Source organism: Phalangium opilio, unplaced genomic scaffold, assembly GCF_054372755.1.
Source record: "Phalangium opilio isolate 3A_F unplaced genomic scaffold, DU_Popi_V2 ptg000079l_1, whole genome shotgun sequence".
Lineage (NCBI taxonomy): Eukaryota > Metazoa > Arthropoda > Arachnida > Opiliones > Phalangiidae > Phalangium > Phalangium opilio.
Genome location: NW_028324187.1, coordinates 2,189,896 through 2,208,740, shown reverse-complemented (window position 1 = coordinate 2,208,740; position 18,845 = coordinate 2,189,896). Strand labels below are relative to the sequence as shown.

At 37.2% G+C, this 18,845-nt stretch overlaps 2 protein-coding genes across 2 annotated transcripts in view; one reads left to right on the top strand and one right to left on the bottom strand.

The window, feature by feature from the left end:
- Positions 1-1,410: 1,410 nt before the first annotated feature.
- Positions 1,411-3,798, top strand: LOC149654155 (putative cytochrome P450 301a1, mitochondrial). Its single transcript, XM_089845225.1, has 9 exons — positions 1,411-1,437; positions 1,495-1,615; positions 1,678-1,915; positions 1,984-2,174; positions 2,283-2,439; positions 2,502-2,667; positions 2,727-2,975; positions 3,039-3,245; positions 3,301-3,798. The coding sequence occupies exons 1-9, from the start codon at positions 1,411-1,413 to the stop codon at positions 3,406-3,408; spliced, it is 1,464 nt and encodes a 487-aa protein (XP_089701351.1). The 3' UTR covers positions 3,409-3,798.
- LOC149654154 (serine-enriched protein) overlaps positions 3,639-18,845 on the bottom strand; it is a 36,386-nt gene continuing 21,179 nt past the window's right edge. Inside the window, exons 3-8 of the mRNA XM_089845548.1 lie at positions 5,333-5,489; positions 4,963-5,265; positions 4,784-4,900; positions 4,358-4,726; positions 4,073-4,251; positions 3,639-4,007 (exon numbers count right to left, since the gene is read on the bottom strand). Coding sequence (XP_089701674.1) covers positions 3,824-4,007; positions 4,073-4,251; positions 4,358-4,726; positions 4,784-4,900; positions 4,963-5,265; positions 5,333-5,489 — 1,309 coding nt within the window. The 3' untranslated portion in view covers positions 3,639-3,823. The remainder of the gene's footprint in view (positions 4,008-4,072; positions 4,252-4,357; positions 4,727-4,783; positions 4,901-4,962; positions 5,266-5,332; positions 5,490-18,845) is intronic.

Here is an 18,845-nt window from a genome sequence, read left to right as displayed (position 1 = left end):
AAGATATGTTCCATAAGTATGTCACTCGTTAATGAGAGTTTGTCATGAAGTGACGTAGGCGAAACGTCATAGATTCTCGTAAAGCGACGCCTGGTGAGGCGCTGTCAAGGCTTAGTATAGACTAAATAGGAAGATGGACTGCAAAGCCGAGTGTAGTCAATTCTCACGTCGTTCTCGAACTAGCTCTTATTAAGCCACTAGCAGTACGAAGTTAAAAATATTTATTTTTCTGTTCAAAACATTTATTTTTTCTTTCACTGGCAGATTTTTTTCAGTACCTAATTTTCTGCTAAAGATAAATATTAACATTTTTTTTCGCTTGACTTGGGGGGGAAAAATTGTAAAGGACCAAAAAAAAAATTGGCCTTATTTTTTTAAATATTGAATTAATGATCCTTCTTTTTTTTTCTTTTCTCCTTTTTTTTAATTTTAATTTTTGCCAGTTTGGCGTGCCATACACACCTCTTTCAAACTCCAATTAAGAGTACACGACGACTTCCTAAGTCTCTATTAAGGCTAACTTGTAAGGATCTAAGTAATTCAAAGGCGAACTCCATACTTCAGCTTCCCACCCATAAGAAGGGAAATTCAGAAGGTTTTGGGCGACTTCTATCATAGCTTAGATTTCAAAATTCGTGTTTAAAATATACATTAGAATAATCATTAAACACGTTATAATATTTTTATATTTCAAGATGGTCATATTTTAAAATTACTCACTTCAAAAATGTATACATATTTTGATGTAATATATCGATAAATTTTGCCTCTGGTGGCCAAAATCAATACTAAACAACTGTTCACTTTCACCTAATACTATTACCGAAGGCTAGCATACCCTCCTATTTCCTTTCTCCTAATCTAGTAACACATGGAAAATACCAAAATAACTTTCTCTTTTATATAAAAAATTCAAAACCAGATTGTCAAGGCTTTCTGGATATTTCATTCAAAATTGTTATCGTCTAATGATAGTGCCTTGATTATTGTTCATTTTTAATCAAGGTAAAGTACTAAGAGAGGCCGCTAAAACTTAGCGTTTAGTTTCCTTCTTTGGTTTCCAGATTAAATTGTGACGCGACACAGAACTAGACAGAAGTCAGAGCTTTTCGTTATCAAGACAAAGTTGGCAATAGCTGTTAATCTTCATTAGTTAATTCATTAAGGTGTAGTGAGTTTGTGCAATTGTGTGTACGGAATTATAAATCATCAGATAACTAGAAAGTTCACAAGATACGAAGTGTTTTCTTTCTATAACAAAGACACGCATCGTGACTTCATGGCTAGACTACAAACTGACGTATATCCACGTTAAAACTAAGATACACGTACATAATTTTTGGAATCAGTCCAGCTTTATCTCGGTCCGCTTGTTTATTCTTCATTTATTAACTGTTAAGATATAAAACCATGACTTTTTATCGTACTATCTCTTTGGTAAGAAGGCTAAAAGTTGGCGGGAATCGCCATTTTGCGACAGTATTGTCCCAAAAGACAGAACCCAAAGACTCAACTCAAGAAGATGAATATGCTAATGCTAAACCATTTAATTCCATTCCTGGACCAGCCTCAATTCCTGTTTTGGGTAGCGGATGGACCTTCTTACCTGTTGTTGGTACTGATTTATGTTTAAATGTTGGCTTTCGGTAAAGTACCTGATAAAAATGTTTTTCGTAGGAAAGTACAAGTTAGAAAAACTGCACGAAGCGGCGTATGACAAGTACAGGACATATGGACCGTTGGTTAAAGAGGACATCACAGCGGGAACCACAGTTGTCAATGTCTTTGACCCTGACGACATCGAAAAAATATTTAGGACAGAAGGGGTTCACCCTAAAAGGTTACCCTTCGATTCATTGAACAGGGTGTTTGAATATGACACAAACCAAATTCAGAACAAAGGACTTTTAAGCGCGTAAGTTAATTAAGGTCTGGTATGTTAATTGTTTTCGCATCCCTTTTAATTACTATTTCATCCTTAAGAGAGGGTGAAGATTGGTACAAGTTACGGACGAACATCCAGCCTCACTTGTCCAAACCCAGAAACGTAGTCAATTACTTGAATGCTATGGATCAAGTTGCCATCGATTTTACGCAAAGGTTATCGGACATTAGGAAACCTAATCACGAAATACCCGATCTTCATAAAGAGTTAACGAAATGGGCATTGGAAAGTAAGTATAATATAAATTATTTAACAAGTTACTCTTCATTCTATAATAGTTATCTTATAGGTATTGCGCTTGTGGGCCTCGACACCCATTTGTGATGTTTTCAGGCAGATTTGAAACCCGATTCCGACGCGGCAAAAATATTGCAAGCAGCGTTTCATTTCTTCGATATTATCTATAGACTCGAGTTTGGGGCGTTACCATTTTGGAAAAAGTTTAACACGCCCTTACTGAAGAAATTTCGGGAAAACCTTTTGGTCTTCAATAAGTAAGTTACCAATACAGTTGAGATGTACGCACGTGTCAACTTTGTGTAACTCTGTTGAACAGTTTAGCGTACAAATACTTGTCACTTGCAAAAGAAAGACTTGCTCAAAAAGGTAACGACTCTGATCAACCAGCAACCGTTCTTGAGTTACTGCTTCAAGAACCTAATATGAATGATATGATGGGTGTGTCTGTTATTAGAGATATGTTTGTGGCTGGCACTGACACGGTAAATATTAAAACAAATGATTAGAGTTTAAGAATAATATATTGTTTTGATGACGTCAGACATCAAACACCATATCGTTCTTCCTGTACTTCATGGCTAAACACCCCGAGATTCAAGAGAAGGTTTATCAGGAAATTTCGAGTTTAATTAAATCGGATCAAGAACCCATAACGGAGAAACACTTAAACGAAATACGATACACTAAAGCTTGCTTGAAGGAAAGTCAAAGAATGTTACCAGTTACCATCGGGTTCAGTCGTAAGTCTGGTAAAGACATCGTGCTGTCTGGATACCAAATTCCGGAAGGGGTATTATAAACAATTACTTACCATTTAAATACTTAACTTATAAAAAGCCTGCCTTTCATACAGACCGTATTAATTATACATTCAATGGTAGTAAGTAATTTGGAGGAAAACTACAAAGACGCTAAGATGTTTAGGCCTGAAAGATGGTTAAGAGGTTCTGATGAGAAGAAATCAATGAACCCATTCGTATTTTTACCATTTGGGTTTGGACCCCGCGCTTGTATTGGTCGAAGAATTGCGGAACAAGAACTTTACAGCGTCATCATTAGGGTAAATATGATTTGTTTGCAATAACACGCATTGTATTAATTTTACGCACTTACAGATTATTAGTCGATATCGACTTGAGTACCATCATGAGGACATTGGTTTAATCACGAGACTAACACATATTCCAGACAAACCTTTAAGGATTGAATTTTACGATCGATAAACTATACCTGAACTAATTTGACTTTATAATTTTGTTATTGAAAATTATATCGTTTTGCTACTCATTTTTAGTACTCATAATAATTTTCGTATTGATCTGATTTTTGGCGGTTATTGCATGTAATATGGCGCTGTTATATTGCACCTCAAAATCAATCAATAGTTTCCACCTTGGTTCTTTGTCCCCAGAAGTTGAGTATAAGGGGTAAGCAGCAATCAATACAGTTGCACTATTTGTTAAAACATCGATGTAAATTTAATGATTACCCGTGCTCGTCGTGGGTATACAATTTTTTACCACAAATAAAAATAGGCTTAATTAAAATATTCGTTGTATGCATTAAAACACTTATTGTATATTAAAATCGTCTCTTCGGATTTTGCATTGTTGGCGGCATGTTACCTTTGTGTTAATTTCACTTATTCATTGGTAAATAGACTTCATAATCGACAACAGTGAAATTATAACGTCCCATTAGTAAAGTACTCGAGGCATTTTCTCCATCGTAAGAGTGGGGCAGATTGGAGTAACTATCCATGTTGGTGTTACAATTGCTTGATATGCACAGATCAGCACCGGCACCAAAGATAGGTCCATACCTGATAAGAATTTTGAGGATAATTATCTAATTGTATTTATAACGACATGATTAGTTCTAACTTACGCTGGGTGTTGAGCAATTGCGAACAGCTTTTTCATGACATCAAATTTAGTTGGTGGTATGTCAGCGTTGTTGATAAGGGTAAATAAGAATGCCTTTTCCGAAGGTGCGTATCCGCCACGACCGTTAGTCTTACCCCAAGGTACGTCACTGAACCCACCACAAAGTTCACCGTGTTGACCCTAGTACATTTAAAACCTTCATTATGGTTGGCAGAACGTTTTCTAATTATATGTTTGTGCAGAACTAAAAAACACGCTAAATTGCTCAGAAGTTCGAGCCACATACCAGAATTATGACGAAAGTTGGTGCATGTCCATCACAATGAGAATGAAAGGCTTCAGCAGAGTATCCATGGGTTGACGCCCTGTATAGTAACCTCCACATTTGTTTAGAGTTGCCATACCAGGCGTTTAAAATTCGTTGCAATTGCAACTTCTCTCCATTAAGCAACTGTGATCCTTGAAAGAACTTCATTGATGTTCTGGGTTGAATCTTTTTGTCTTCAGCTTGGGCAAACTTGCTAGGAAGGGCAGCGAAGCGATATCTTTCCAAAGACAATTCCATAGGCACGGCACCAGTTGGTTCAACCTCTTCGGCGAACACTTGGCTGTCAATCAGTAAAAGCCTTACGTGGTTGATAACACCAGCTAGTTGCTGTGGATGGCAACAATTAGAAGACCTAAACTAAGAAGGTATGATAATAGTAATTACTTGAGATATTCTAGCTCTCTCTTCTTCGGTCCAATGAGCAGTTGGTTGAGTAACTCCAGCTTGATGTTTGGCCCATGTTAGTACCGCTCGCCATACATCCTCTTCTTCGAGGGCCAACTGAATATAGTCACGCCAAGTATAAGACACGGATGGTTTTTAAGTCAAGTGCATCTACTTACATAATCTGACGATACTATGTGCACGAGAGCATTCTTGGGTAAATTTGAAAATGCCGAAGTTTTAAGACACTCAACCGCGTTCTCGCCAATATACGCCGTACATCGGTCCACAAAAGAACGTCCACCCTTACTACCAGCGGGTAATCGGTTATCCATTTCCAAGGCAGCAGCCAAAAAGGTGCAGGCGTTATGAATGGACATGGTAGCCGTGATATGTTCCTCGCATCGTGTACGTAATTCCTCAATACCAAGTTCTTGAGACACTGCCAGAGTCTCGAAGACAACATTGTCCTTCAAGGCAATCTGACGGCATCACCGAAACAAAAAATGTTAATGGGTTAGTTGAGGAAACAAAGGAGTGAAGGTTCACCTTTCCAGTGTAGACGTAAAACAAAACATCCCTGAAGACATCAACTCGGGAATGAGGTAACCTAATGGGCGTTGGAGTTCCAGGCGGTGATGGTGTAACCGTTGACCCCGGTACCTTACATACTTCCCCGCGTTTAACATTCTGGAAACTAGTACACCTGCAAAACAGAAAATGTATACCAATTCGGGTTAGGTTTTTCGATTTTGGCGCCAATTCCTTTCGGGAAGAGAGGACCCCGTTCGCTAATCCCATCACCGGTAGAGCGGGAAATCCCGCAGTGTCCCTGGGGACGGAAAAGGAAGAAGCTGCAGGGAGACTAAGCCCAGGGCTTCCTGAATTTAGGAAGAGGTAGCCCAGCCTCGCCTTACGATGAAATTTTTCAAACTTTTCCCCGCTTCTATACATAGAAGATCCGATCTTGGGCTCGCTCTTTCCATTATCACCAAAAGGCAGAAAATTTCGAACCACTCTCCTCCGAAAATAACAAAATGAAATCGAAAGAGATAAAAGCGTCAGTGGAATATCAAAAATTATAGTATATCTTTGTAGTTCTATATATTCGGTCTCTTGATACGTTGATACGTTTCGGGGAGAGAAACGAGTTTGTGATCTTGGGTTAAATTCTGGATGCTTTGTAACAACACTTTCCAAATAATTCAATATTTGATTATGAAAAGTTTTGCTTCAAAATGGTTTTAAATACAATAATTATTCAATTACCAAGTTTATTGGGTTATTAATTTCAAAGTCTTCGATCGGCAATAACTGGACTTATAATTGAATATGGTTCATCAGAAAATCCATATAGTAAGCAGGAAGCCTAAATCTTGACACTGCATTTCGTTAAACGCATCGACGTGGAAAAACATTCCTATACAATGTAATAGAAGCTGCTTTAATCCAACCAGTCTCTCCGCTTCATCAAAACTAACCAAGAATAGGCCTACTATCAGTTGCAGTACAGGCACGTCACGTTAGTGTTAACAGTACACGTCAATACGAGGGTTTGTCACTTTGAAGGCTTGAAATACTGTCAAGTGACACTGTCAACCGGACCCATGCAAGAAAATAATACAAGGGCGCGAAACGACGCCGAAACCGAGGCGTCGAATGGTCTATATCTTTTCTGGTTACATTGGCGTATTTTTAGGCGGGTGTGAGATGAAGCGAACGGTAGCCAGGACGCCCTAGTATTGGCCTGGTGGTGCCGTTTCGAACAGTACAGAGTAGATCAAGGGGAGAATAGAAGAACGTCACCTCATTAATCACGCGGCACTAGACAGAGACGAACGATCGGGAACCTACACTCTCACCCTCCCACCATGGTTTCCTCTGGTTTCCCGCCAAATTCAGTGCGCCATGCATGTACAGAGACAGTCATTGTCGCCATACTACTATAGTCAGAATCAAGTGGCAAACTTATCTAAAACTACGCCATAAAGGGTAAGGTTTATATCACGCTGCATGGTTCAACTGACCAAGTAAAACGATCGAAGACTTCGAAAACCCGTCAAAAAATAGACTTCGCTATGGTATCCCCCATCCTATCCTCCATCCGCTTCGTTTTTTGCAGCTATAGACACATTCTTTACTTAGTTGGGTAAACAAGAACGGGCAAAGAAAAAGTTTTCTTAAGGGCAAATTAAAAATTCAGTTTAGTAGCTCGATCGAAACTTGATAGGCTTAAACGCTACAGGCAATCTAGTCTTAAATGTTTAAAGATTGCAGTTTAAAGGTGTAATGAAGTTCACTTTTCCAGAAAAATCATACACACATTGTTGCTATTGCTCATTTGATATTTTTTAAGACAAGTTAAAATTCGTCATACATTAATGTTAGTCTAATTCTTCCCACAAAATCCACCTAGAAACGCAATGATTAATATTAGCTTTATGTACTACTTATACTAGTTATTAACCCTAACACATGTATTTAGAGTTGTGTTACGCTACAACGATTTAGAAACCATTATTCCACGGATTATATACTCATTTCATTTTAATAATCGAAGTAACTTCATATATATAGATGAACGACCTCATTTTACACTCCCTTTAACAGGCAATCATTGCTTTTGGAAAATGAAACGAATGTTTCTATTAGCGTAAATGGTTTCCTATATACTATTTTCCCCGAAATGAAATCACGTAGATTAATATCGTTAATGGACATTGGCCAGAATGGAGAGTGAAGAACGATGGGAAGGGGAGCCGGAAACGATTCCTTAACAATCTTTTACTTCCCCCCCCCCTCCCAAAGGTCTCGCTTTTACCATTCACATCATTTTCGTAACGGTACTTCAGAATTTATGAAGACCGGCTTTGGAAAAATCGAGCAAACACGATATACGCGTCTGTTATAACGTTTAATTTCCGAAAAGACAAAGTTAAACAACGTGGTCTAACTGAAAGTTCATCTCATCATTGCGTGCAATGGAGTACAGGCATTAAAAAAGAAAAGGTTAAACGGAGGATGAAATATTGTAAAGTGAATTCATTTCGATACTGGATGGATGACATCACTAAATTTTGGACCTCTCTAAATAGGCATTTACCTTGTTTATTTTCTATTACATCTAAGTCTATTTGTAATAAGGCTAAATAGAAATGACTAAACTCGGAAAAAGTTTAAAATTTCACCCTTCCTTTGGTTCAAAGTCCCCTAAGTCATCTTTAACTATTGAAACATCCACTTACAGTCTAACATAAGCTTGTATAACTCAACGTATCCTCTACTTGGGATGAGGTTTTCTAATAGAAAACTCCTCGTACGTTATAGAATTGATTTTCCCGGTGGAGTTAATGAAGTTTAAAGCGAAGAGAGTTAATTAAATAAAGGTGGAAAAGTGGGAGGGTTCGAGGCTCGAAGAGAATGGAGTTTGATGTAACTAAAGGGGTGGAAGAATTAATCCAACTTCGCAACATTATTCGGAGAGAAGAGAGAGAAACGCCTTTTGAATTCGAGCTCCGAAAGGGTATACTGTAGTAACCCAACATCTGTAAATCGAGAATCAATTTATTTACTCCCATCTCAGTTTTCTCCGAGTCCTTGCAGGCAACTTAAAACTTGTAAATAGCTCTAGCATTTTCATTTACGAATTAGGCTTAACACTTTCCGATCTTAACGTAATTAAATTGTGTAACTACTAGGTCGGGTGATATACGTTTCATAATTTAGAAATAGACTATAATTTAAATTTGACCTTTGTATTTTGAAGTTTAAAGTCAAAACGTTTCACTTCCTCTTCAAAATGTGGAAGGTCTCACCCACAGAAACCGAACGATCAAATTAAATAACATTCTCGTTGGTCACCTCGGACACATTTCTTGACAGTTTGACCCAAGTTTGACCCTACTCTCAAAAAGTGAGTGACCTCTAGTATACGGTGGCGTCTGGTATAGCCGCTGTCGAATGTCCATAGTTGAGTTCTCCCCCACTCATCCCATTGCCGGGGCAGCGTACATGTTGCAATGGTCTTGACATTCTTTTATTCCGTCGGTGTCCGAATCCGATTTGGACACCCTTAGCTGTCACAACCGTTCGACCCTTCGAAGGGACGGCTTTAAAAAGAACACAAGCTGAGGGAATAAGCTTGTCCAAGCCGCTTCTCGACGTCAGTCTCTAGCAACGGATCTCTTCAGATCCCCGAGACGTTTTGTGACTCATTTTTAGGCGGATTCGTTTTGATTCTGTACTATGCTAGTTTTTCTCTATTCCCCTCCAGAAATTCCCAAATGTTGGTTTTTGCCCTGAGTCACTGCTTCTTAAGTTAGATTTCGCCATTTCTATACAGCGACAATTTTGTCGCGGAAGGCCAACTAGCGTAGGCGGTAGATGATAAATCGATGGAATGTCATCAGGTTTCCTCTTCGTTAGAGGTATCCTTAAGCAGTAAATTTAATTCATTCAATAAAATTTTAAAATAATTAAATTACAACACCCAATAACTCATTTACTAATACGTCGATGTAGCTAAAGCCTGTGGATCCACCCTCGCATATTCTGTAGCGAAAAATAGGTCTACCTCAGACAACTTTTGTTCTAACACTGGTAAAATGCATAAAGCGCATTCTGGTATTTCAATATTAAATTTTAAATCAAGTTAATGATTAGTTTACTCGAAATAAAACAAGTTTACGTTAAGAATCATCAAAGATGACTATAGTGTTAAAAATAGACTCGGAAGCCTTATTCTTTACAACATAAATTATTTCTTTACCTAAAAAGTAGTTTTAAAACACGACAATACTAAAGTCACTAAGTTTGATACCATGTATTCCCATGTTGTTACAAGAAACAAATTAAATTAAAAAAAAAGTTACAACTAAGCCTAAAAGTAGCTCAAGTTCAAAAGAATATCGTGGAAAGTAAAAGTGTTGTGTAACAGACGAAATCAATCGCTTTGTGTTACGAAAGTAGTAGTACAGTCTAGGCTTACATAAGAATGGGGTTAAGTTAAGCAAGGGGCTGCAAGATGCGCTAGAGTACAAGGCCTAACTTCTAGATTCAAACAAAAGCTAGGCCTAGTTTTAGGAAAAGGGAGAGATATCAGGAATAAATAATGAAGAAGATTCTAGGAAACCTCCTGGCTGCTCTTGATAGAACGATAAGACAAAGGGGTAGGGAGAGGTTTTGGGGGAAGGGGATACGCTCCCGATTCAATTACTTGTTAATTTCATTAGCAGTATTCACCCCGTAATTAAAGCCCTTTCCGATCTATTCTAAAAGCACCGAGTCTTAGCTAAGCCTTGGTTGCATGGCGTAAAACACGGGGAGACTTCAGAAAGTTTAGACTAATAGAAAAATAAGACAAATTACAACGTCCGCTCGCTTCGACAAGTATTAAGATCTATTAGAAAAAGAGGTGACAAAGGTCGAATATTTTCAGAGGGGTATCTTCCGGGATGTCAAGAATTTAATGGGTTCAATTTAAAATTGATTTGAACAGTATGTGTGATCAATTAAGTTGAGTACAATTGATTGATTGATGAGTCAACTGAGGTCAAACTTGTCTACACCCTGTTAAGTATTTAACTTTCCAGGGCCACAACAAACTAATTATTTTAGCTAATGCTAGACATTAATACTGTAAAATATATCGTAAATGTCAAAGGTTTGAGATATTCGTGCTTCAAAATACTTCAGATTAACATCAACACAATAATCTATTTTCTCAGTTATATACACCGGTGTATAGAGGGAAAGCCTTTTCACAGGCGCCAATAAGAAATACATGGAGTTGTTTCAGCCTGTAAGTTGGTTTCCTCTTTTCGAATTTCATTTGAAAAAATTCATCTTTACGACCTTGCAGACGTTTTTTAAACATTAAGCTACGACGTCACAGACGACAGACAGATACGCGTAATCGAAATCGCTATCTTGGAAGTATTATTTAACTTGTGGTATAACGCAATTGAACTCTGAAATTATTACTTATACGCTTAAACTTCGTTGGAAACATTTTTTTCAGGGGAAAAAACCCCATTTCATTTTGATATCTCTGTATATTGTCGGCAAGGGAGCTACTAAAAAGCATTCCCATAGGCAACTGTACGCCACCCCTATCTCGTGCTACTAGCAAGCAAAAACCCAATTCTTCCTAATTGAAGCAAACGCAGCATACCAGGAGGCTATGCTAGCTTGCTTTAGAATGGCATAGGCTGGATATGGGAGAACTAATATGGTTTTTAGGGAGGAAAAATAAGTCTGGAAGATGCTGCCAAAATGGGGATGGGATGGAAGAGGATGCTAGTTTTTTTCAACTGTGACTACCTTTGGGTTTTGGGGTTTATTGATGTGGTCGAAGACATGCCATCGATTACCAGAAATTCCTAATAAATTCACTTTGAAATAAGAATGTGCTATTTGTGATCTTAGCTTTCCGTGAGAGCTCATGCTTTGTATTGTGACGTTAAGAACCAATAAGGCAACGGTATATGAAGAAACGGGACATTTGTTCATGATTCAATTCACTCGTGGAAAACCCAAGATTTGTAAAGTATGAACTCAACTTTGCTCAAGAAAACCCAAGATTTCTATTCACCCATTTTCAGGTACCAAAATCGACTTGTCCCTCTTGTTCATTACATCATCTTAGTAAAGGGGCTTTACATCGCGTCCCTTATGCTAACAAAATAAGATGTTAGGGGGCGTATGCCCACCTTCCCCTTGAAGAAAAACTCTTTTTACGTTCGCTATTAAACTCCGTTTCCTTCTCCTCCCCATCCTCGGAGCACTATAACTTTCTTATTCCTGGCTAGCATTTCTTAATACGAATAGATTGACGAAAAGAATACACGCAACTTTGCCGGAGAATAACAACTAAGCCTTATAGTAATACACGCTTGTTCAGGAAGTACACGGATTCTGCTTATGTTATGCCTAATTCTTGGTCGCGTCCCTTACTTTACGAGACTTTTTTTTCTACCTGTATCGAAATATCGGACGAGGTTGGTTGGTATGGTTCCGCGTGTGCCAGACAAGAAAGGTACTTTGGTGGCCCCCAAATTTCCTTCCAACGTGGGAGATAATCCCAGGATTCTTTTTTGGCCCTTTCCAGCTTCCTTAATGGACGCTTTTCACGACTCCCTGGTGACCCATAGTGACCCCTCTCCTCCCTGTATCTATACGCTCAATTCTCCTTGGTTTCTTATTTCCCAGGGAGATTCTAGGCCCGGCTAGGGGTTTAGGGTCCAGAGGGATTTGGGAAGGAATACCCAAAGAAGGCAGGGAAGGATGCGAATTTTAAGATGATATTATCCCCTTCATTTTCACTTATGATAATATAAGCCTAACTTTTACAGCAAGATTCACTTTTTATCCGTGTCCAATTTCCACACTATTTTGGTTCCAGACTTAACACACCTCGATTTCATTTACAAATAAGTAATGCTAATATAAATTAATTTAATTAGTTTTATATACAATGCTTTACTAATTCAACAACGAAGTTCAATCAATACCGTTACTAACAAACAAAACGGTGTGATTCTTATTATTAAAACTTGTAATAAACAATACAGACTGCATACGGCAGGAAAACAAAGAAAGATACGGAAATGGAATTTTTGTTTGAATTCTATAGTGCTAGAGCTGACGGGTTGAAGTCGATTTTCTACACAAACAAGTACAGTGTTTTTGGCTGATGCCGAGGGGGCCTGCGGGTCCCTAATCGATCTTCCACAGAAAAAGGGGCACATAAGTAAAAGCGCATCACATATAGCTATAGCTATAGTGGCCCAATAATCTTAGCTTAAACCAAAAAGGAGTCCTTTTTCTCTGACTCCTCTGTTTCCGTCCAACCCAAATCCGTCAGATGTCCGAAATTTATTATATGAGATGGTTGAGTAGCTGATAATAATTAACATTTCTATCCCGAAAGATTCTCGCAACTACAAGTTTAAATTTTTAAATTCTGCAAGGAATAAATACTAAACTTTCACTCGATCACCTATTGTCTTCCATAAGAGCTAACCTCAAGAATTTCATCTACTAAGGATGATGGAACCTCGTGGATTACAACCATTGAAAGCGTATATAGGGAAAAGATCCGTCTTTTCCATTAAGGTGCCCTAATGGAGAGTCAAAGGCTTCAACGAACCCGAATTGGAATTGGCGGAAACATTTCCAGAGGTGCTCAAGAGAGGAGAGAGGACATAACAAGGCGGAGGAATTACTATCAGTACATATAGAATGAGCCAAGTCCAAGTATAACTACCCTACCACCTGTTTGAGATTACGGTATCCCAATCAAAGTCAACGGTTATACCATAGCCCACTTGATCACGCTGGCTGCACGGACTCTAGAAGCCCCCAAAATCGACCCTAAGAATGAAAATAACATAGGTTCGGTCTAAAATTCAAACCCGTCTGGTTTTAACATGGGCGTCTATGGAAGGGGACCAGTTTTATCAACCTTTTTGGCCCAAATAGTGCATGCACTGGTTCAAATCTCTTGAATTTTTAATGAGACGTGTATTGAAAGGTTTGATATTATCCTGTAAAATTTAAAGACTTCAGCTTTAATAGTTTTTTTTTCATCACATAGTAGAGAAATTTAAAGATTTAAATCCTTCAATTTCTCTACTATGTGATGATTTTTATATTTTATAAAAAAAACTATTTGCCCATAGAACCAAAGCGGTCCAATGTATGCTAATTAATTATAATTATTTAACCAATTAGCAGTAAAAGAATTAAAATTACATGGAAAATTACTGATATTGTGGAAAATTACTGATATTGTGGAAAATTACTGATACCGTGGAAAAATACTGATATTGTGGAAAATTACTGATACCATGGAAAAATACTTATACCATGGAAAAATACTGAAAACGTGGAAAATTACTGATATTGTGGAAGATTACTGAAAACGTGGAAAATTACTGATATTGTGGAAGATTACTGATACCATGGAAAAATACTGATATTGTGGAAAATTACTGATATTGTGGAAAATTACTGATATTGTGGAAAATTACTGATATTGTGGAAAATTACTGATATTGTGGAAAATTACTGATATTGTGGAAAATTACTGATATTGTGGAAAATTACTGATACCATGGAAAAATACTGATATTGTGGAAAATTACTGATACCATGGAAAATTACTGATAGCGTGGAAAAATACTGAAATTGTGGAAAATTATTGATAACGTTCTTTCCCAGTTAGGTTTAATTTGAAAAAGCGTATCACCGTAATTAGTGGAACGACTAATTATCTGCTAAGGGTACGGTCTTGCTACCACTTTCATTCGTGTCCGTAAAGTATTTAAGGTCAGAATCTTTCAATTTTATTTAAATTAATTGATATTTTAATGTTAAATATACAGGCTGTTTCTGAAATGTCTATCAAAAATTAAGGGGGGCTGTTAATTAATTACGCAATTAAACGCCTCAAACGTCAGACGATATTTTATTTTTCGTCTTCCAAACATACAGGGTGTTTCTGAAATGTTTATCAAAAATTAAGGGGGATGTACTATGGACGATTTTGAGTCGAAAATGTTCTATGACATTTTGCTGTCGTCGCCACCGTTTTCAAGTTGTGTTTTGAGTGTTTTACGGATGACTTCTTATAACTAAAATGAGAAACTCAAAGAAAATGCTAGTTAAATTAACGGGTCATCCGTAAAACACTGCAATCAAAACTCGAATACGGTGGCCCGGACGGCAAAATGTCATTGCCGTTTTCGACTCAAAATCGTCCATAGCACATCCCCCTTAATTTTTGATACACATTTCAATAACAGCCTGTATGTTTGAAAGACGGCCGTTTAGTTGCGTAATTAATAAACAGTTAGTCGTGGAGATCTGTAATTAACACCATTGGAATCAAGAGGCTCGGAACTTTCAGAGTTCGTGTGTTTTCTTAAATAATTAAGCTAATTACAATCGGAAACCGAACGAAAATAACCGAAAACCCAAAACGTTGTGTGTGATTTCAGCTTCACCCCTAAATACTAGTTTCATACTTTTGCAAGTTAAAGTTTCGATGGAATTATTTTTACGTATTTCGTTAATTAAAGCTCGTAATTAAGGAAGAAAATTATTTTTTCTGACTAATTTTAGAGTCAGGAATTTGAAAAAACGGATTTCAAAGCCTACAATGATATTTTTTGGACTACTTAATATTATACTAATTTACAAATCACCACTCGATTCCTTGGCTAGAACTACCGCAAAATCAATATCGGGTTAATTAATATGGGCCTAATTAAAGCCATTAAATTACTGATACCGTGGAAAAATACTGATATTGTGGAAAAATACTGATATTGTGGAAAAATACTGATATTGTGGAAAATTACTGATATTGTGGAAAATTACTGATATTGTGGAAAATTACTGATATTGTGGAAAATTACTGATATTGTGGAAAATTACTGATATCGTGGAAAAATACTGATATCGTGGAAAAATACTGATATCGTGGAAAAATACTGATATCGTGGAAAAATACTGATATCGTGGAAAAATACTGATATTGTGGAAAATTACTGATACCATGGAAAAATACTGATATTGTGGAAAATTACTGATACCATGGAAAAATACTGAAAACGTGGAAAATTACTGATATTGTGGAAGATTACTGATACCATGGAAAAATACTGATATTGTGGAAAATTACTGATACCATGGAAAATTACTGATAGCGTGGAAAAATACTGAAATTGTGGAAAATTATTGATAACGTTCTTTCCCAGTTAGGTTTAATTTGAAAAAGCGTATCACCGTAATTAGTGGAACGACTAATTATCTGCTAAGGGTATGGTCTTGCTACCACTTTCATTCGTGTCCGTAAAGTTTTTAAGGTCAGAATCTTTCAATTTTATTTAAATTAATTGATATTTTAATGTTAAATATACAGGCTGTTTCTGAAATGTCTATCAAAAATTAAGGGGGGCTGTTAATTAATTACGCAATTAAACGCCTCAAACGTCAGACGATATTTTATTTTTCGTCTTCCAAACATACAGGGTGTTTCTGAAATGTTTATCAAAAATTAAGGGGGTTTGTACTATGGACGATTTTGAGTCGAAAATGTTCTATGACATTTTGCTGTCGTCGCCACCGTTTTCAAGTTGTATTTTGAGTGTTTTACGTAAGGATTTAAATCTTTAAATTTCTCCACTATGTGATGATTTTTATTTTTTATAAAAAAAACTATTATGGCTGAAGACTTTAAATTTTACAGGATAATATCAAACCTTTCAATACACGTCTCATTAAAAATTCAAGAGATTATAACCAGTGGATGCACTATTTGGGCCAAAAACGTTGAAAAAACTGGTCCCCTCCCATTGAAGCCCACGTTAAAACCAGACGGGTTTGAAAGTTTAGACCGAACCTATGTGACGCGCCGTATTCGCGAGTTGACTTGTAAAAAAAATGGTTTGGACGGGCTTCTAGAGCGCGTGCAGCCAGTGTGCGTGATCAAGTGGGCTATGGTTATACCTAACTCCTTAATTATTTACAGAATACTGACTAAGCCGATGTAAAACATTTACATATGACGTTAAGGAAGCCGTATTCACTGAGTTTGAAATCTTCAAAAACTTTAAAGGAAATTGTCATTTCAGCGTAAAGAATATAGTGAAACTCGCGTGTTCTAGGCCTATAATATTAGAATTATTGGATTTGGGTTTTTTCGGGGGAAGAAATTCAGATTTCTAAGGGCATGGAAAGAAATCTTTCAGTTCGTATATACCGACCAAGCGTAAGTTGACTTAGTTCGTCGGTTCTAGGGGTGATTTTGACGATCATAATACCGAGTTTCTCATTGGTTGAACGCTCTGAGAGTTTGCTGCGACTTCCTTTCAAATCGATATATTCAAAGAATGTTAAAACGGGGGAAAGTTGGCAGTGTAGAAAAGGAAACTATAAACTTTTCAGTTTCTCAAAGTGAATTAAAGAATACGGGGGTTGAGAGTTAAAGAATATACAACATCCATAGCCTTCTACAGAATTCACCTTTTCACCATGGACCTATTGAGGAATGGAAAAGTATAGAAAGATTTATCAGAGAACTACTTTTCTTTCAAGATAAAAACGTCGTTTCGTGGATGAGACCTTTTCAACACAAACCATGGGCTAGATACTGTTTACCTTGAAACATTCATTGATTTATAGTCTTATCAAAGGCGGGGGATGATTTAGCAGTAATAAAGGATCAAAATGGTCTATAGGGGATGCTGATAGAAGATGTAGAGCGAACTTTCTTCTTTCCCGTAACGTAATTTGTCATTTGCATCATCAATCATGAAAGCGCCTTCTCTTTTCGATCATATATACTCGCTACCATCACCAAAAACTTTCGTATTTAACTTGAATCGCCAAGGCTTAACTTTTGAATTTTTTAAAAATTTGTCTAGGCAAGCTTTAATTTTATTGGGTTTTACCATAAACGCCCTACATGCAGCTTTTTTAAACGCGAGTATCATCGGCTTAATCATATTTGTGGCCTACATTTTATGATACGAATGAAGTTCGGGTTTAACTAAGTTCTGGTTTAGTGTCTGGAACGAAAGAGAAATTTCGTGTTCCTCTAGGTAATGGAAAAATGTTTTTCACAGAAAGCAAAGCATTAATGGGATATGGGATGTGATCTATGGAGAGTAAAGCGTAAAGGATGCTTACAGGAGGTTGGATGAGGAGTAAGGGGATTCCAGGATGATCCAAACGGGCTGGCTGGAGTCAAGGGATGCGCCGGATCCAAGTAGGGAGATAACCGATAGAGAAGCTCAACCGAGGAAGGAAGACGATTAACGTGATTACACCTGGGAATTCGAGAAAATCTCCCCACCCCCATTTCATCCAAACCTACCCGATGTCGGTTCTTTTAGCTTATGGACTGTTCCTGCATGCTGCCTTACGAACCAACCTTCTTAATGCATTTATAATGTTGTTTTTAATCGGAACAAGACTTCATTCAAGATTTCGGCGAATTTTACCTAAAAATTAAGTACTCAATTTCGAAGAATTTTAATTTACCAAACACACGCATTGCTTACAATACAGCTAGCCCTAAGCTAAACTTACAATGAATGAACCTCAAACTTTTAATTAAGAAATTCTGAACAAAGTTCTTCCTAACTCCTTTAATTATGTTTACAAAAATAAACACTAAAGTAGACGGTGCACGGCGCGATCGTCGTTAAATCTTAACGCATTTGGGGCCATTGGAACCCATCTTCTATATAAACGTATTCCCCCTTTTCGTTTAATATTTAAGCGAGGGAAAACTTCTAGCCAAGCGAGAGTAGAAACCCTGGGTGGAATAGAACCGTAAAAGAGTAAATGCTATAGTTTCAGCCTTGAAAGATGTCGAATATGTGGACGTAAGGTTGGTTTATCTAAGGTGAAGTACAGTCCTTCCATGCCTGAAACAGTCTGTTTCCACCTTGGCGGATTTAATACTACAGATTTTCGAGAATATACTGTAAACTTTCTCTCCTTTTCCTCTGAAATAGAAAAGGTTGATGGTTCCAACTCTTAGAGAGCGCTATAGCTCGATTGGAGTACCTGAACCATGCATTTCGCTAGATTTTAGAAACATTTACAGTATAGGGTTCGTTTTGAAGTAAAATACTACCTTTTAGAGTAATGAAAAGGCTAGAAATAGAAAATATCAGGTTTCAAGTATTAAGGAGTAAGTAAATGCTTTGCAATACTGTGTAAACATAAAAGATAATTAAAATGAGTTCATAGTTAAATACAAAACTACTTATAATTGTGTTAAAGACACGAAATTAAATTTCACTGCGTAATTGATTGATATCTTCAAAAAACAATCAAACAAAAGTGGATGGTGGAGACCAACATGCACTGTCTTTCAAAACAATGATTTTCATTTAACGGTTCAACAGATTACACCTGGAAGCCAAAATATCAGGTAAGGGAACTAACAGTAGGCTTCCAGATAACCGTTACGCGGTAAAATACCGTCAGATGAGAAATGCAGGAAAACGGAGGGGAAGCTCAGGTATACACACAGAAAAAAAAT